The 19938-nt window shown below is 52.8% G+C and overlaps 1 protein-coding gene across 1 annotated transcript; it reads right to left on the minus strand.

Annotated features, from left to right (window-relative positions):
* Positions 1–1022: 1022 nt before the first annotated feature.
* On the minus strand, positions 1023–19001 carry LOC311220291 (scavenger receptor cysteine-rich domain-containing protein DMBT1-like; the record flags this gene model as incomplete). The annotated part of the gene is given in 21 exon segments (XM_084303791.1): positions 1023–1960; positions 2918–3247; positions 3528–3881; positions 4754–5083; positions 5903–6241; positions 6799–6838; positions 6841–6858; positions 6860–6898; positions 6902–7056; positions 7059–7385; positions 8097–8420; positions 8955–9284; positions 9998–10327; positions 11432–11770; positions 12348–12677; positions 12993–13322; positions 13854–14168; positions 14582–14911; positions 15735–16064; positions 16153–16482; positions 18896–19001. Coding segments are annotated over 21 exon segments (6015 nt in total). The 3' UTR covers positions 1023–1271.
* Positions 19002–19938: the final 937 nt, after the last annotated feature.

The raw sequence follows: 19938 nt of genomic DNA on the forward strand, positions 1-19938 counted from the left end.
AATGAAGGCAGTGGATATTTATTTTGCTACAAATGTCTTGTAACCTGTTGTGAATGATGCTAGGCAGCTGTATAGCTATAGCTGCTAGGCAGACTGGCACAGATGAACATAAGAAAGGAAAGAAAACAGCCCCTCTGAAGTGGCAAGAGGAAAAGGAGAAACGTGGAGAACTAGGGAAGCAAAACAGATTTTTCACCTTCCATTAATTCAATTCTATGCATTTCCCAGTTTTGGGATGTCATTCATCTCCAGGGAAGTTGGAGGTAGGGCTGGACACGTTCTGGCACAACAAGCCCATGAACTGGCAAGACTGAAAAAGGCAGGGTATTGCCATGTGTTCTGCTTCTCTATCCCCACCCCATTTAACATCTCATGAGGTGCAGAAGGATTGCACAAAAGGCTCTGTATGCATTAGTTCAAGTGTTTGTGCTATAAATGTCTGTATTGGAGGCTGTCTGCACCCATGACAGTGCTCTGGACTACTCAGCCAGTAGACCATTGCTTGGAAGTACTTACATGATCTATTCTGGGCTTAACCTTGAGCCAATTTATTCCCCAGGATGTTTTCCCAAATGGTCTCTGAAGGTGAATTTTTTCCCGTTTGCCACTCTGTGTCTGGGTACCCTTGAAAAGAGCCTGGCTCCATCTTCTGTGCACCCTTCCTTCAGGGATTAATGGGCATTGATAAGATCCCCTCTGAGCCTTCCCTTCTCCAATCTCTCGGCCTCTCCTCATAGGAGAGGTGCTCCCTTGATCACCTTGGTGTCCCTCCCTTGACTCTCCCCAGCATGTCCATGTCTGTCTTAGACTGGGGGCGCAGCACTGGACCCAGCACTTAAGGTGCAGCCTCCCCAGTGCTGAGCAGAGCAGAAGGATCACCTCTCTTAACCTGCTGGTGATGCTTTGCCTAATGCAGACAGGAATAGTTAGCTTTGTAGCTCTTGCACCTGGGCTGGGCAATAAATGGGGGCTTGCCTGTATCTGCAAGGTCTGGGGAAGCCCCCCCAGTGCAGGAAGCATTGGGCAGCCCTTGCTGGCTCCATGGCAGATGAGCACAAAGCATCACGTATCCCTCATAGCATTCACACTCATCACACCTGGGATGGATGGGGACACTTCTTCTTTAATTCATTAGCAGTTTTCCTCATGTTTCAGGTTCTGTGCTACTGTGCCAGGCTGCAAGGCCACCAGACTGTCCTGCTCTGTCTGGCTCCTGCCACCAGAGAACCCTTTAGGCTGACTGCAGAGTGCCAAAATGGATTAAATAACCTTCAGAAGACTGGCATCCCTTTGGGCAGCTGTTTTAGGGCTATATAAGTCATTGGTAAAGGATAGCTTATAAATGTCCAGCCCATCAGCTGCTGCTTTGCAGTCTCCTGGAAAGCGTGGTAGGGCTTCCTGCAGGTCTGTAAGAGCGTAGGGGAAAAAGGTCCTGCACTGAAGAATGAGGTGCATGAGGAAGAGGGGAGAGGGGGAGGCCTGTGCCACCTCAGGGGCCACTCCTGCACCAGGAATCGTGCCAGCATCACGGGGCAGCATCTTCCTTCATTAGCTGAGTCATCTCCGTGTCGGCATCCTCGGGAGACTCTCCTTTGGCCGGGTAGTAGATGGCTCCTGGAGCCTGGAAAGGTGTTGCAGAGGTACCTTGCTCCCTGGGGTGCCCACGGTCTGCAGAGCAGATGGGGACAAGGACACGCAACGTTTACTGGCCTGGGGGCGATGGAATCCCCTGAGCTCAGCTGAGGTGACCCCATCTCTGGGTGCTGCATCACCTCAGATCTCTGGGTCTCAGGATGGCTGATGTATGGGGACGGGGACATTGAAATCAGGTGAGGGGACTCACCTGCAGCTAGGTCTGTGCCGATGCACCTCCTTTTCAGGTAGAGCCACAGCAGGACTCCACTCGCCATCATCAGCAGGGCAAGCAGTGCCACGAGCGTGGAGCAGGACGATGGAGAGCCTGTGGGGAGAGCACCCCCAGATCAGGATCCTGCTCCCAGCCAGTAGCAGATGGAAGAAAACCAGAACAAACTTGACCCGGTCCCCCCAGCATCTCAGGTGGTGACAGAGCAGGGCTTTCCTTAATTATGTTTAGTATTAAAACCTGTGTTTTAATAGCCAGAGCTAACTGTTCTGTGCTTCCCACCGTGAGCACAACTGATCCCTTTCTGAACCAGTTTGCACTGCCCTGCAGCGCTGTGGTCTCTGCAGCACTGTGTGAGGACTGTGGGACGCTGCAACCCTTAACAGGGTTTATATCCCACTGATAATCACATCCATAGGTATGCGATAAGCTGTGGGGTTTGTGAAACCTTTTGTGTTCCTCATCCCTGCTGCACTCCTGCTCTTACAAGAGCTCCATCACCTCCCTGGTGCATTGTCCTCCTTAGCATTTGGAGTACAAGACCATGCATAGAAAAAGAAAGGCATGCTTCTGGCCCTCATCCATCCTTCGTAATTGTCCTACCTCTATTATATTTCAGGAAAGGGGGCAGGTCATGAAGAGAGCACAGAGAGTCTTTGAGGGTTAAGAGCTTCAAGAGGAAGTGGCAGATGCTGGCTTATTCTAAGATCATACAAACATCTCTGATATGCCCAACAGTGATACTGAGCTCACTGCATGTAGATAAGCAATATCCACCAAGGAAGACCTCTGAGAGCTTGTTTGGACAAATAAATGCCACAAGCTTTACATCTCCCTCCCCTTTTGCAGTGAAATAGCCATGCCAGGGTTGCATACACCATTCTGGGGCCAAAACCATTGAACTCTCCCTCCTTGTAGGCAGACCTCTGTGCAGAAGCAGCTCAGCCTCACGAGATGCAGCGTGGAGGGCACTGCCTTTCCACTTTCTCCTCACCGTGAGCCCTGCCTCTCACCCCACACTGCCAGTTCCCATAGGAAGTTCTGGGCACTCACCTTTCGGCTCCGAGCACACCACGCCAGCTGTCGCACCGTTCCTGCATGGCCCTGGGCTGATCTTGCTCCGCTGGCACTCCAGGAGGAGCGACTCCGTGCCCCGGCAGCTCAGCCCCTCCAGGAAGGCACGGTGGTGCTCCCGGCTGAAATGGGCTCCCGTGGGCACGGACTGTGCCGGTCCACAGCCCAGCTGCTTGCAGGCCACCTCTGCCTCCAGCAAGCTCCATCCGCTGCTGCAGATGCTGTACCAGGTGGTGTTGTACCGCACCTCCACGCGCCCGGCGCAGGGGCTCCGGCCATCCTTAACCCGCAGCTGCAAGGGGTTGGTGCCTGCAGCGGAGAGCAGAGGGGGTGAGGTGGGCTCCTTCACTTCATCACACGCAGCACAGGGACGGAGAGACACAAAGACATGGACTGTGCGTGCCCACGTGCTCCAGGTGTATGTGCAATGTGCTACCCGTGCCCACTGTGCCCTTCCCTTGCATGAACGCCCCCTTACAAGAACATCCCCATCGTCTCACACTTCTGCACGTGTCAGAGCTGACTCCATCCCAGTGCAGGAGAATGATGCTAGGGATTTCTGAGCATTTTTTATCACCCCCGGGGTCACCTGAGCACACGACTCCTGCATCTTCCTCGTGGTTGCAGTTGTGGAGCCCCCAGCCGTTCAGGTTGCAACGGGAGAAGTTGGCTTCGGTGCCCGTGCACTCCACATCATCCAGCCAGATGGGGTCAGCCCCTTGTCCAAAATGAGCCTTGCCCGGGGCCGACACTGCTGTCCCACAGCCCAGCTGCTGGCACACCACCTTGGCATCACTCAGGTCCCAGCCGTCGTCACACACGGTTCCCCACTGTGCGTTGTGAAACACCTCCACTCTCCCGGCGCAGCGGTTGGGGCCGTTCACCAGCCGGACCTGCACAGACTCCGTGGTGTTGGAGTCTGCAAGGAGAAATATGTGGCCTGCTGTTTAGGAGAGAGTGGGGGAACTGTCATCTCGTGACATTACAAAAAAAAAAAAAAAAAAAAAAAAACACAACAGGAAGAAAAAGAAAAAGAAAAAGAAAAAGAAAAAGAAAAAGAAAAAGAAAAAGAAAAAGAAAGGAAAAATAAAGAGGAAGGAAGGAAGGAAGGAAGGAAGGAAGGAAGGAAGGAAGGAAGGAAGGAAGGAAGGAAGGAAGGAAGGAAAAGGAAAAGGGGGAAAAGGAATGAAAGAAAAAGGAAGGAAAAGGAAAAGGAAAATAAAAATGGAAGGGAAGGGAAGGGAAGGGAAGGGAAGGGAAGGGAAGGGAAGGGAAGGGAAGGGAAGGGAAGGGAAGGGAAGGGAAGGGAAGGGAAGGGAAGGGAAGGGAAGGGAAGGGAAGGGAAGGGAAGGGAAGGGAAGGGAAGGGAAGGGAAGGGAAAAGGGAGAGCAAATGCAGAGTTGCTAAAGCTCCCTTGGCAGGAGATGCAACTCCCAGCTCTTACTGAGGAATTCATCTCTCCCATGCCTGTGGAGGTGACTTGGTTTCAGAGTCAGACCCTAAAATGTTGGTCTTTTTTCCAGGAGTGTATGTGAGCCAGGCAGAAGTCCCATCCCTTTCAGTGCAGACCTGGCTGTTCAGAAGGGTGAGTGTGCCCCAGGGAGCACATTGAGAGGAATGCCCACACTCAGGCTTGCTTCCACTTGGTGCCATGGGGGATTCCTATGGGTTTTTGGCTATGAGCAGAGCATCTGCTGGTGCTCAGCTTCTTCAGCCTGGCACAGGTCTCAGTTTCTGCCTTGCACCTCACTCCTTCCAGACAGACCCACACACCCCTGACCCCTGCGATGCCTCTCGTTGCAGAATTTAACCAACCTGAGCACACCACACCGGCATCTTCCGCATGATTGCAGTTATTCTGTCCCCAGGGTCTGGCTTGGCATTGGGCAAGGGTGTCCTCAGTCCCTACACAGCTCACATCATCCATCCAGATGCGCCCGGTGCCTTGCCCAAAGTGAGCCCTGACGGGGGCCGACTCAGCCCTACCACAGCCCAGCTCCCGGCACACCACGGTGGCAGCCCGCAGGTCCCAGTTGTCGTCACACACTGTCCCCCACTGCCCATCGTGCAGTACCTCCACTCTCCCGGTGCAGCGGTTGGGGCCGTCCACCAAGCGGACCTGTGCCTCCACTGTGATGCTCGTATCTGCAAGCAGAGGATCCCTATAGTTAGCTTCTTGGCTCAGTGCCTTGTAGGAAGGGGAAAAAAATCCCTTTCTTGGTGCCTTTACTCCCTTGGGGAGTCCTCTTCTTGGTGTCCTATAGGTCTTACAAAGTCTCAGCACAGCCCAAATCACAAATGAGCCTCAACATCCCATTCAACCAGGTAAAGTGAAATCAGATCAGGACAGATATAAAAATATTAGAATGTGATCAAAGGAGGGCAACGAAGATGGGGAAAGGACTAGAGGGCCTGATTTATGAGCAGCTGAGGTCACTTGGTTTGTTCAGCTTAGAGAACAGGAGGCTGAGGGGTGACCTCAGTGTGGACTGCATGGGAAGCAGAGGGGAGGTGATCCCTTCCCTCTGGTGATTAGCAATAGGACTCATTGGGATGGCTTAAGGTTCATCAGGGAAAGTTCAGGTTGGATATGAGAAAGTTCTTCATTGGGAGGGTGGTCAGGCACTGGAATAGGCTTCTCAGGGAAGTGGCCACAGCCCTGAGACTCTCTAGCCAAGAAGCATTTGGTCAGCTCCTTGTGTGGAGCCAGGAGCTGGAATTGATGGTCCTCGTGGGTCCCTTCCAACTCAGAATATTCTGTGATTGTATGAAATCAGGTAGCCCTGGGCTACTGGGATGCAGGGATGGAGGAGTCAGGGGCATCTGCAAAGCAAAGAGCCCCCATGCCCAGCAAATCTGCCTCCCACTGAATAAAGGGGTCAGTTCAGAGAGGAGAAGGCTTTGGGGCAGGGGACTCCAACCTGTGCTTTTCTGGATCCCTGTGTCTGGGGTTATGAGCATCACCTGAGCACACAACACCGGCATCTTCTTCGTGAGTGCAGCTATTGACTCCCCAGGGCCTGGCCCTGCATTCGGTGAGGGTGCTTTCTCTCCCGGAGCAAGCAACTCTGTCCAGCCAGATGGGATCCATCCCTCGTCCAAAGGAAGCATGTGCCGTGGCCGACACGGCCGCCCCGCAGCCCAGCTGCCGGCACACCACCGCGGCATCGTTCAGGTCCCAGCCGTCATCGCACACGGTGCCCCACTGCTGGTTGTGAAACACCTCGACTCTCCCGGAGCAGCGGTGAGGGCCTTCCACCAGCCGAATGGTTGACTTGTTGGCAGTGCCAGCGTTTGACAACACTGCAAAACGTGGTGGGGAGACTGTGTGTCAGCAGTGCTGAGGGTTGGAAGGATCTCCTAGATGTTTTACTGACATCTGCACCCGCAGGACCAAGGTGTCCACCTGTCTGTAGGATGCAGGTGCCCTCACGTTAAATGGGTGATCCTTTGGGATCGCGTGCACTGGAGCAGGTTTCCCAGAGAGGCTGTGGAGCCTCCCACCTTGGAGATCTTCTGAAGCCTTCTGACTTGCTCCTGGGCAGCCTGTTCTGAGGGGCTCAGTTTGGGTGGGCAGGTTGGAGCAGGTGACCTCCACAGGTCCCATGCAACCCTAGATATTTTGTATGATTCCGTGATCCAGTGACCCGAGATCCTGCTGTCTTGTAGGTTGTGCAAGGACCACTTAGAGGGGGAGTTCTCGTAGATACTCCCTTTTTCCATCATTATGGGTATCAGAGAGGGGAAAGAGCCCTTCCTACTGCAAATGAACTGCACCCTCCCTACACCATCCTGCTCCAGCCCTCCCGGGGCAAGTCCCACACCCTCTGGCCTCCAGCAACAGGGTAGCCACAGCTTGCCTGAGCACACCACACCAGCATCATCCAGGTGGCTGCGGAATCATTCACCAGGCATTCAGAAAAGGGCATTTTCTGTCCTGGTGCAGGCCACTCTGTTCAGCTAGATGGAGTCTGCCCCTCGGCTGAAGTAAGCCCAAAACCAGAGAAATACAGCGCCAGCCCACTGCAGCATCACTGTAATGGCAGTAAGGTGCAGCACAGACCCCTTACACCCATCCTGGCCCCTGCGATGCCTCTCGTTGCAGAATTTTACTGACCTGAGCACACCACACCGGCATCTTCCGCGTGGTTGCAATTATTCTGTCCCCAGGGTCTGGCTCGGCAGTGGGAAAGGGTGTCCTCAGTCCCGGCACAGTTCACGTCATCCAGCCAGATGTGCCCTGTGCCTTGCCCAAATCGAGCCCCGCTGGGGGCAGACTCAGCCCTGCCACAGCCCAGCTGCCGGCACACCACGGTGGCAGCCCGCAGGTCCCAACCATCGTCACACACCGTCCCCCACTGCCCGTCGTGAAACACCTCCACTCTCCCGGTGCAGCGGTTGGGGCCATTCACCAGACGCAGTAAGGAGGATTTTGAGGTGTCCGGCTCTGAAAACACAATCAGGGGTAAGCCCTTGGAGAAATTCATGCCAGTTCGTACCTCTGTTGTTCCTACCCTAGTTGGTGTTTTGTTTTTTGTTTTTTTTTCAGGCAGAGAAAGTTTCTCTTGTGCAATTTGCTCCAGGACAGCTGATGAAGCTATCTCTGGGCTACAGTCAGTGCTGCTCAGCTGGGAATAATACGACCCATCCTTTAAGATATATCTATCTTTTAGGAACAGGAACATTCTACTTCAGGCTAATAACTTCCCAGGCTTAGAGCTGGTCACAGTCATGGATGTGGGATCATAGAATCATAGGATGGTTTGGGTTGGAAGGGACCCTTAAACTTCATCTGATCCACCCCTCCCTGCTGTAGACAGGAACATGTTTTGCTGGAGCAGGTTGCTTAAAGCCCCATCCAACCTGGCTTTGCACACTTCCAACAATGAAGCATCCACAAGTCCTCTGGGCAACCTGCTCCCATGTCTTATTACCCCCATCATGAAAAATTTCTTTCTTTTATGGCATTTACATCTACCCTCTCAGTTTAAATCCATTGCCAGGAATCCAGTGGCGTGAGCTCAGAAGGAGAAAGCCCTTACATTGACTCCAAGCCCTTACATTGACTCCAAGATCGCAGAGTTCACTTATTGACTCCGGGACACCCAAATGTGGCACTGTCCCCCATGATGCGCCACGTTGCAGGAGTGCAGCTTACCTGAGCACACCACGCTGGCGTCTTCTCTGTGGTTGCAGTTATTCCGCCCCCAGGGACTGGCTCGGCAGTGGGAAAGGGTGTTCTCAGTCCCAACACAGCTCACGTCATCCAGCCAGATGTGCCCGGTGCCTTGCCCGAAGCGAGCCCTGCCAGGGGCTGACAGCACCGCCCCGCAGCCCAGCTGCCGGCACACCACCTTGCCGTCATTCAGGTCCCAGCCGTCGTCACACACCGTCCCCCACAGCCCATCGTGCAGCACCTCCACTCTCCCAGTGCAGCGGCTGGGGCCGTTCACCAGCCGCAGTTCGGCTGAGCTCGAGTTCCCTGCGTTTGTAGAGATGCCGGGGAAATTCATGCAAGCATCATTGCAGAGCACCTCCCCCTGTCCCACCCCATCTCATTCACCGACTGCATCCTACATAGGACCTGCGTTGGGACACAAATAACATTCAGGATATAAAAAAGATTTCTATGGCTAGGCACTGATGAATAACCAAAGGAATAAATACCAGGTATGAAATTTGGCTTAGGGGTGATGCACACAGGATCCAAGAGATTCAAATGGGAGAGGTCTGCAAAAGGAGCCTAAACCTGCCTCCACTGCACCCCAACAACTCCTCTGGGGAGAGTCACAAAACCATAGAATGGTTTGGGTTAGAGGAGACCCCCAAACATCATCTACTCCAATGCCCTGACATGGGCAGGGACATCTTTCACTGGAGCAGGTTGCTCAAAGCCCTGGTGAAATATCTTTCTCCGTCTTTCTTTAAGCCCTGCTCCCTGTCCCAAGTGTGCAGGAGCTCTGGTCACAAGTCCATCTGTAAGCCTGCCTCCTGCCCACCCCAGCCCAAGTCTCACCTGAGCACACCACACCAGCATCTTCCCCATGGTGGCAGTTGTGGACACCCCAAGTCTTTGCTTTGCACTGGGAGATGTCATTTTCTTCCCCTGTGCAGTTGACTTCATCCAGCCAGATGCGGCCGGATCCCCACCCAAACCGAGCCGATCCTGGGGCTGAAAGAGCCATCCCACAGCCCAGCTGCCGGCACACCACTGTGGCATCGCTCATGTCCCAGCTGTCATCGCAGACTGTACCCCACTCGTTGTTATAAAACATCTCGACCCTCCCGATGCACTTGTTCAAACCACCCACCAGCCGAAGCGTGGTGGTTCTGGAGATCCCTGAGCCTGAAAAATACAGAGAAATGGGCATTATGACTTCCCACTTGGATGTCTCAGCATCTGCAGGGCTGACGAAGGATGAGCATCCCAGCAGTGGGTGTAGATGGTGTTGCTGCAACCTGCTTGCACATGGCAAAGGATGTTGTGTTTTTTTTCTGTTTGATCTTGTGCTTTCCTGACTGTTGATAACCACATAGATCTATCTCTGGAGGTTTATCTTCCAAGACAAAAACTAGATGGGTAGTAGCTGGCTCAAAGCTGCCAGTGTGTGCACTGCATTACAAAGGCTTGTTCTGCTGCATCTTTCCACATTTATCTGCATGACCTAGCATTTAGCAGCACTGGCAGCACAATCCACTTTGCCTGTCCTAACCCTGGGCATGGTGCAGTTGCATCTGCTGCCATTCAGGCAGCGTCCTTGTACCCCTCAGCTTCCACTCCAAGAAGGCTTCAGGTGCTTTGCCCCATGAAAATGCCTTGGACACCCTTGGACATCTCCAGACACTGAGGTGTGTCTTACACCATGCTGTTTTTCTCCCGTGTCCATGTCCATATTTGTCTATGTGTCTGATAGCTCTGTTCTTTAATGTGGTTTCTACTGAAATGGAAAATTCTGGACACCAGAATTATTTGCCAGCTTGTCCCCAAACTGTTCCCAGCCTGCAGCTTGCAGGACAAGACTTGACCCATCTGCAGAAAAAGCACGCAATGAGGATTACCTGAGCACACAACGCTGGCGTCTTCCATATGGCTACATGTGTGGAGTCCCCAGGGCTTGAAGGGGCATTCAGCAAGTGTTGCTTCTGTCCCAAGACATCTCACCCCCTCTAGCCAGATAGGGCCAGACCCTTGCCCAAAGGAAGATAACCCTTGGGCTGATACCGCTGTCCCACAGCCCAGCTGCCGGCACACCACCGCGGCATCATTCAGGTCCCAGCCGTCATCACAGATGGTGCCCCACTGCCAGCTGTGGAACACCTCCACCCGCCCTGAGCAGCGGTTGGGACCATTCACCAGCCGCAGGGCTTCTGGGCTGCCCAGGTCTGCATCTGGAAAGAGAATTGGCATGAGAATAAATCCCAGAAATTCCTGCCTGTCTGGTTACCAGCAATGCGGTGGACGTCCCTGTCCAGGGGTCTTTCATGCTCTCCACCAGCATATTTCTCATTTACCTCACTAAGGACATGCATGTATGAGCACTTTTTGGATCGGAAGTGTTAGGACCTTGCCTTGACCTTGCCCTGTGAGCCTGGCCAAGTCTTTGCCACCCATTCAAGAATAAAGTCCTGCTTTAGGGGAAAGGGATAACTCTGGAGTTTCCAGACTACAGGTACACAGGCACTGAGATCCCAGGGAGGGCAGCACGGACCTTTTATCACATATACCATCAGCTCTCGTTGTCCTGGCAGCATGGCAGAGGATGCTCACCTTCTCAGCACACACGCTGAGATTTTAGCATCCATCCCAGCAGACAGGCAAGGACTCTAGCAGAGCGACCCTCTCTAGGAGAGAGACCCTTTTCTGCTCCCTGCAGCAGAGGACCCCAAGAGCCCCTCAGATAATGATACTATCTGGCCTAAGAGCATTCCTTTCCCTGCAGCATTCACTTCTGATGCCTCATTTTTTCTCAGGAGTGAGCATGCTGCGTGGGAGAGGAGGTGAAGGCATTAATTACTAGTGGGTTGGTCCATGATGTGATTATTCTCATGGGAACGACCAGGCAACAAGGCACCCAGTGCACACGTTCTTGAATAAGGCAAAGGGAAGGGCTTGCCCAGGGACTAGTGGCTGTAAGGTAGCATGGCTGAAGAGCAGTGATTAAAAAAACATAGGCAGAATAACTCCCTGCCCTACAGCATCAGGGCTTTTGGTGTGTGATGGTCCCTTAGAGAATGCCTGCATCATAAAATCAGGCTCTTACAGACTTGGGGTTTCAGGGAATCCTTGGTTTGGGATTTCCAAACACTTTGCCTGCCATAAGCCAAGCACTGGCAGATCTCTAAAAGGAAAAGGTTTTGTGCTCTCTGGAGGGACCACAGAAACAAGCAGTGGTTAAGCCAAGAAAAGGAGGAGCTGGAAAGAGTGAATTTGCAGACAAGAGGTGGCACAACCTCCCCAGGGGGAGGACTGGTACCTGACTCACCCACACTGACCTACGGCCACAGAGCACACGACACTTGCATATCCCCTAGACTTGCACTTCTGGGCTCCCCAGAGCTTGACCTTGCATTCGAAGAGGGCTCGCTCCGTCCCGGTGCACTCCACAGCATCCACCCAGAGTAGGTCAGGTCCTTTCCCAAACTGGGACGAGTCCGTGGCCAAGCGTGCTGCCCCACAGCCCAGCTGCCTGCACACCACATGGGCTTCAGCCAGGTCCCAGCCATCAGCACAGACAGTCCCCCAGCGCTGATCATGAAAAACCTCAAGTCTCCCTGAGCATTTGTCTGAGCCATTCACAAGGCGGAGCTCTCCGAGGTCAGAAATGCCTGATCCTGCAACACCAAAAGGCATAAATATGTAAGGAGGAACCTTCTGCTCACCAAAGCCTTGGGCTGACAGCAAACGGCTTTACACATGAGGCTTAGCAGCTTTGAGGGTCGAGAATGCTCTCACAGCAAGAGACAGTGCCGGATTTTCAGATGTGATGCAAAATGGCTGGGGGAGGAAATATAAATAAATAAAAAATAAAAAATAAATGAAGAGATTGTTACCCAAGCTTTGATTAGTATGGACTATAGTCCAACATAGTCCAGACTATTAGGAATGGTCTCTGGCCCATGCTAACTGCCAGGATTTGTGAATAACATCAGTTAAAAGCATGCCAGGGACCTTGTTATTGTGACAATAATGCAAATGAGCAAGCCATTTATTTTTCCTGGGCTTTAATGTCTAGGTGCTATTCTCTGCCACCAAGATGGACCATGAGGGGCTGGTTTCAAAGGCAAGGGTCTCCAGGCTGGCTGCAAACTGTTCCTGTACCCCAAACCCTTACAACCATATGGAGACACCAAGTCAAGCCTAAGTAATGCTTGCTGTGGTGCTCCCGGTGCTGTGACAGGTGGTGGTTACCTGAGCACACCACGCTGGCATCTTCATCGTGATCACAGCCATGGACAGCCCATCCCTTGAGCTTGCATTCGGAAAGGGCAGCCTCCGTCCCCGTGCAGTTCACGTCGTCCAGCCAGATGGGGCCCTGTCCCTGGCCAAAGTAAGCCCTCCGTGGGGCCGAAATAACCACCCCGCAGTCCAGCTGCCGGCACACCACCGCAGCGTCTGGGAACTCCCAGCTGTCATCACACACGGTTCCCCATTGCTCGTTGTGGAACACTTCCACTCTCCCAGCGCAACGGCCTGGGCCATCCACCAGCCGGATTGGGGCAAAGCTGGAAACAGCAGAGCCTGCGAGGAGACAAGAAACTCAGAGCAGCCCCTGCAAATCCATCCATGGTCCATGCAGGAGGATGAAGGACCCTTCATTTTTACATGCAGTGCTGCACAGAGCATCATGGTTATGTTGCTTCTGAACCCACACCACCTCATACTCCTTTGGAGACACCTCTCAAAGGATCTGAGAGTATTTGGTCCAACAGCATGGGATAAAGCAGGCACCTTGCTCCCACGGGGTCAAGGGGGAGAGGACCTGGCTATAGCAGAGCATCCTAGCATCCCAACCCACTCCCAGTGGGAGAAGTGCTACTGCACGCTGAAACCCACCTGAGCACACCACACTGGCATACTTCCCATGGCTGCAGCTGCTTTTTCCCAATGGGCTTGCCCTGCATTTCATGAGGGATTGTTCAGTCCCCTCGCAGCTCACGTTGTCCAGCCACGTGTGGAGAGATCCAGCACCCAGGTGAATTTCCCCCGAGGCTGACAGCGCTGTCCCACAGCCCAGCTGACGGCACACGACCTCGGCATCCTTCTTATCCCAGCCATGGTCACACACAGCTCCCCACTCCTCATCCTGAAACACCTCCACTCGGCCAGCACAGCGGTGAAAGCCGTTCACCAGTCGGAGACGAGCAGGCTCCGGGATGATCGCATCTGCAAACATCCAAGGGAGTTATAAATCCCTTCTAACGGCTACAGATTTTCTACCATGCTCATCCTGTCAGAATTAAGCTCCTGACCCTTCTTCCAGCCACCAAAATGTATGGAGGAGGTGGGAACAGGAGGACTTTTCACTGCAACCCAAAACCCCTTCCATGGCCTGCACTGCTCCTGCCCTGCACAAGACCCCAGACCCACTTCGTGCAAGAAAATCTTGGTTGCTTTCACTAGCTTTGCCCCCAAGATATCGGTCTTCCTGCTGTTGGAGTTGGTCAGTCTGGGGAGTTTATGGGGAGAAATAGGGTTCCCTGCAGGAATTCCTCCCACCATCCTAAATAAACACTTCAGAAGGGACCTGTTTCATCCACCAGCTATAGGGCAAGTCCAGGGAAACCACACTGACTGCTGACTCTGGGTCCCAGCTCAGCCTTACAAGGGGCATAGACCATTTGTTCTGGCACCTCCCACCAATCTTCCTTGCTCCAGGGGACACATGTAGAGAGACGTAGAAGGAGCAGTGCTCACCTGAGCACACCACACCAGCGTCTTCCCCATGGTAGCAATTATTGATGCCCCACTGCCTGGCCCAGCAGGTAGACAGGGCATACTCAAACCCTGTGCAATTCGTCTCATCCATCCAGATGACACCAGTCCCTTGCCCAAACTGAGCCCATCCAGGGGCTGAGAGCGCTCTCCCACAGCCCAGCTGCCTGCACACCACGTTGGCATCCAGCAAATCCCAGTTGTCATCGCACACAGTTCCCCACTGCTTGTTGTGAAAGATCTCAACCCTTCCAGCGCAGCGGCTCCCGTAGTTCACCAGCCGGATCTGGTCGCCCTCTGAGTTAAATAAAAGAGCAAAAAGCAGAGAAGGCAAAGCCACAAGTGACCACAAGTGGTCTCTTTCTGCAGCACGAGAAGTCTGTCCTGCCACTGGAGCTGAGCGTTTCATTTAGTGACCTGAAGCTCATGACCTTAGGCTCATTTAATGACCATGAAAAGGGTCTGCCCAGCCAGATGTTTGAGACCCGTGGCTCCAGAAACTTATGGCAGAGGGGCCGAAACTTGAAACCTCCCATTGCAACTCTACCATTCTCACCAACCCTTCAAGGTGAACAGCCAAACTATGTCCAACCCCAAACACCCCCTGGCAACAGGGCAGCCACAAAGAGGCCATATTATCTAAGCTTGCTGCAGAAATTAAGGTGATGAGCCAAGCATCTCTCCCCCCATGCCATTCCCAAGGTGGTTACCTGCACACACCACACCAGCTGATGTCCGAGGATGATGCGTGCTGTTGCTCCAGGGTCTCACCTTGCAAGCAAAGAGGGCAGTTTCTGCTCCCGTGCAGTTCACACTGCCCGGCCACGTCTGTCCTGATCCTTGCCCAAAATGAGACCCACCGGGAGCCAACAGCGCTGTCCCGCAGCCCAGCTGCCTGCACACCACTTGAGCCTCAGCCAGCCCCCAGCCGTCATCGCACAGGGCTGCCCAGGTGGCATTGTGGAAGACCTCGACCCTTCCATTGCAGCGCGTTGTACCGTTGGCCAGGCGGAGCTCCGCTGAGATGGACACTCCTGAGGCTGCAATAAACAGGACAGAGCCATAGCTGCTCCTGCTCCTCCCTGACAGAGCTGGGCATCCTCTAGTGCACGTGCGCTAAAACCTTCTTCAACACTTCTGACACTCAGGTAACGGGTGAGACTGACCTGGATGGGCAGGAACTGCAAACCTCATGAAGTTCAACAAGGCCAAGTGCAAGCTCTGACTTTGGGACAGTGGTGGAAGAAAAGTGGATACGAGCCAGCTGTGTGCACATGTGGGCCAGAAAAGCCAACAGATGGGATATACCATCATTAGAAGTGTTCAAAGTCAGGTTGGATGGGACTCTGAGCAGGCTGATCTATTGAAAAATGTCCCTACCCATGACAAGGATGTTGGACTAGGTGATGTTTAAGGGTCCCTTCCAGCCCAAACCATTCTCTGATTCTATGATTTGCTGGGGTGAGTTATAACTGCAGAAAACTTTGCAAGGTTTTTGCTAACTAGCCTATAGTCCCCAAGACCAATAGATCTTGGTGCAGGTGCTTGGTAACTCCTGTGTGTGACTGCAAATGGTCATCTGAATCCAGTGAGAGGGGAAGCCCAGACAGCTCACTTGTCTTGCAGCTCAGCACTGGACACATGGCTGCAGAGGTGGGAGAAGTCTTTTCATTGCAACTTGCCTGCCTGCATGCTGCAAGTGCTCTCCAGCTATGCAAAGGGATGCTGCAGGAGAGCACTCCAAGATGCACCCCATGCCCCCAGTGCTTCTGAGCATTCCAGACACCCCTTTCAAAACCCCTACAAGTATTCTAGGGTGCTGACTTTTAGCCTTCTGTGTTGGAAGGTCTAAGCGAGAGTTACCTGAACACACCACACCAGCATCCTCGCCGTGGTAGCAGTTGTTGACTCCCCACGCACTGGCCTTGCAGTCGAAGATGGTGGCCTCTGTGCCTGTGCAGTTCACCTCATCCAACCAGATGGGGTCCTGGCCTCTCCCGTAGTGAGCCCCCTTGGTGGCCATCAGCGCTGTCCCGCAACCCAGCTGCCGGCACACCACAGTGGCATCCATGAGGTCCCAGCCATCATCGCAGACGGTGCCCCACATGTGGTCATGGAGCACCTCCACTCTCCCCACGCAGCGGTTGGGGCCATTGAGCAGCTGGAGCTTGCCCAACTCCGAGGCCCTGGAGTCTGCGAACACCCCGAGAGGATCAGTTGTAGGGTGGCTGTGCATGGGGGACAGGCCCGGAGGTGCTGCACAGCGGGGCACTGGGACTACCTGAGCACTCAACGCTGGCGTCTTCCACGTGGTGGCAGTTGTGCTGTCCCCACGGCCTGGCCTGGCATTCGGAGAGGGCAGCCTCCGTCCCCGTGCAGTTCACGTCATCCAGCCAGATCTGGCCCAGGCCTTCTCCGTGCCGAGCCCCCTGTGAGACGGACAGCACCGTCCCGCAGCCCAGCTGGCGGCACACAACCCGGCCCTCACGGACGCTCCAGTTGTCATCGCACACCGTCCCCCACGTCCCATTGTGGAGCACCTCCACTCGCCCAGCGCAGCGGCCGGGGCCGTCCACCAGACGAAGCCCCTCTGGATCTGGGGAGGCTGTGCCTGCAGAGCCAGGAGGAGGAGAAGGAGAAGGAGGTGACACCCTAAGAGTAGATGGGGTTCAACTCTTTATGCGTTTGAGATGCCTGCTGTCCCCTATCTGCTGTTCTGAAAGGGTTTCAGAGAAGTAGCTGAACATCCTATGCTTAGCTTCAGCTTAGAGAAGACCCCATTGCAGCCTACATCTTCCTCATGAGGGAGAGCAGAAGGGCAGGCACCGATCTCTTGCTAGCGACCAGCGGTACGACCTGAGAGAATGTCATGGGGCTGTCTCCATGAACTTCTAGGTTCAGCTAGGAGATCAGATCTTCACTGAAAGCCTGGTCAGGCACTGGAACCAGCTCCCCAGGAAGATCCACAAGCCTGCTAGAGGTCAGGAAGCCTTTTAACAACACTTAGGTATGTGGTTTAATTCTTAGGTTGCCCTGCGTGGAGTCAGGAGTTGGACTCAATGATCCTTGTGGGTCCCTTACAACTTGGTATACCTTACGATTCTATATGTCCTGAAGCATCTCAGATGGTCCTGGGTGTCTGTTTTTGGGCAGCTGAGTCTCATGTTTGTATCTAAATGCCTGAATTGAATAATCTTAATGTCAATGTGGATCCCACACCCTAGGGGTCTTTTTCTCACTCATGTAAAAAGACAGGCAAATGCTTGTTTGTCAGTAACAAAGATATAGTTTCACCAGTGTTACTTTGTGTGGTATAACTACACAGAGAGTTGGGAGAAGTGGAAAAGTGCTTCAGCTATGGGAAGGTCTTCACAGTTTACAAGATCTGCAGCATAAGATTGCCTCCAGCCCCTTACACACACTTAGCAAGAGCACTAAATAAAGTGGAGACTGTGCAGAAAGGAGCCATAAGTTAGCTGCAAGTTCCTAACCAGGTCAAAATAAAAAATGCTCAAGAGGACTGTGTTTGCATTCTGTAAATACCTTTTTGACTGCAGATAATGATTTCCAAAGTGCTCAGGCACTGATCTGTGCTCACGTCCAGCAGTTTTGCTGCTCCCATAAGTTCTGTCAGGAGCTGGTGTCTATGTGCTCCCTAAGCCAGGTGCCCCATGCTCCAAAGCTACTTAAAGTTGAGCAGCTAAACACTTTTTCCTCCTCTTCTCCTTTTAATACCAGTGCAGAGCAATAGGCAACACTGCCCACCCAAAATGGGACCTGCCTTCTGTGGGGGCCTGTCACTCTACAAAAGATATATCACAAGACTGAATTAGGACCTTCAGTGATGGCCTGATACCCTTGGTCTGTAAGCTGCAAGGATTTCCCCAGATGATAAGCAAAGGATCAGATACAGCACTCAGGAAGTAACCGAGGCCAGAAAGAAGAAGAAACAGTTTACAAATTAAATCCCTGAGTCATTCCCAGGTCCAAGCAAGGTCTGGGGAGCTGTAGCATTACCAAAGGGGACAAGCTGCATGCAGGCTTCAGTAGCTCAACTCTCTTATTTATAAGGGATGTGCCCTGGGGAGCATGAAAATATCTTTGCAAAGACAACCCTAAAAATTAAGATTATTATATTATTAAAATTTAGATGAGTCTGAACCAGGTGCACGGCAGACATTCACTTCTCAGTTTGCAAGCTCTCCTACCCCAGGCTAAAAGCAGTCTTAAAGGCCTTTTGCTCATTTTCTTCATTTTTACCCATTATGGTAATAATGGGTAACTCTATTTACAAGAGTTAACTCTATTTACAAGAGTTACCCATTGATAAACAATAACAGATCAACCCCATAGCTGAGACTTAGCAGAGCTTCTTGGCATGTTTCCTGAAAGCACTACCGTGGGTAGGGAGCCTTTGTATGAAATTTCATTTTTAGCTTGGGCAGTCTCAGGTGCGTTGACTGCCCGTGCCTGGGTGGACAAACCACAGCTTGGTAGAGTGCACCCAGCCTTGTCCTGGCAATTGAGGTCTGTGGTCCTTACTTGTCACCCCCTCATCTTACAAGGAGCTGCCCCTCTTTGCTGTGTACAGGGGTGTTGAGTTTGTCCAGGCCCTCTCCACCCTGCAATACCATAAATTTGCCACACAAGGTCCGGAATAAGACAAGGTTAAGCAGAGCAGAAGAGTATGTATAGTTATGGTACAGTTTTAGGAGGCAAAACTCAGCATGATTATCTCCACTCTTAAGTCCCAAGTCTTCATTTATGTGGCAAAACCACATATGTAGCAGTAAGTAGGCAATACATGACTTTGAGAGCAGTCTGCAGGGATAGCTGCACATAAAGACTTTTCTTCTGCCTCCAAAACAATCACAAACCATTCCTTCCTGCTCTAGATGATGAATGAAACCCAGGACCCTTGGCCAGACCAAGCCATCCTCCACAAAGCACCAAATGAATACACTGGAGGAGCACACATAGCAGAGGGGCACCTGGGATCAGAAGCAAAGGCAAACACCACTTACCCCAAAGGCACACCATCAGGAGGAGGATCCCCATGCTCTTGGCTCCGGAGCAGGTGGGTTGGTTTCTGCCCCTGGGGGAGGGATGGAGACCACCTGGCATCCCCATCTTCACAGGTTGGCCATGGGCTGGAAGCTGGAGCAGAAAGTCCTGGTGAGAGACAGTAGCTGAGCTCCGTGTCCTGCTGGCTGACTAGGAGGGATGGAGAAGGATCAAGGCAGATGTCCAGGGTTGGGAGTGATGGGCATTTCAGCAGCAAACCCTCCTCCTGCTCCCTCCCTTGCCCTGTGCTTTTCCCTGCCTGGCTAGCCCTCCTCTTCCTCGCCCATAGGCCACAGGGCATCGGCTTGGGCTTTGTGTGAATCCATGCCAGAAGGTGACCCTCTGCTCTGTGCCGCCGTCTGATCCTGTCACTGGGTTGTGAAATGGAGAGTTGTTCCAGGAAAAGGCAGAGCAAACAAAACTCCCTCTGCACCCAGGCCCCGTGTTCTACGTGACAGCCCCGAAGGTACCTCGACTGTCCAGCAGTGTCCTGGGGATAGTGCAGGAGACCTTCCTCTGACAGCATAAATCCAGCCTTTTTGCACAGAAGTGGGGAAAATTAGCTACTTTAGCTTCATTAAAATGTATTTTATTGGGGTTTCAGGTGTAAGGGACCACCTTCTACAAGCGAATACGTTACTAAATTTTGGAAATGTCTTTATTGTGGAGGCTGGAGTAAATATGATGCTGAGCTGGGCAGGAAGCACCTCTCCAGCCAGGAGGAGAGAGGGAAAGAAAATTCCTCATACACATGAAGAAAACTTGCAGAGTCTGTGATCCATGACTTTCCCCAACCCAGTGTGGGTTTCCACTAGAATAAGCAACTACCCATTTGGATGGGTAGTGCAGAGCAGTTCAGGCCATTCATAGGTGGAGGGAAAATGGACATTATTTTCTTGCTCAACAGAGGAAGAAGGTGAGCTGCAGGGTTTGCTGTCCCCTCTCTCCCATCACTTGCAGAGTGCACATCCTTGTGGCATGTTGACGTTTTGCAAGAAGAGGG

The sequence above is a fragment of the Netta rufina genome (assembly GCF_964035555.1).
Source record: "Netta rufina genome assembly, chromosome: 31".
NCBI classification, from domain to species: domain Eukaryota; kingdom Metazoa; phylum Chordata; class Aves; order Anseriformes; family Anatidae; genus Netta; species Netta rufina.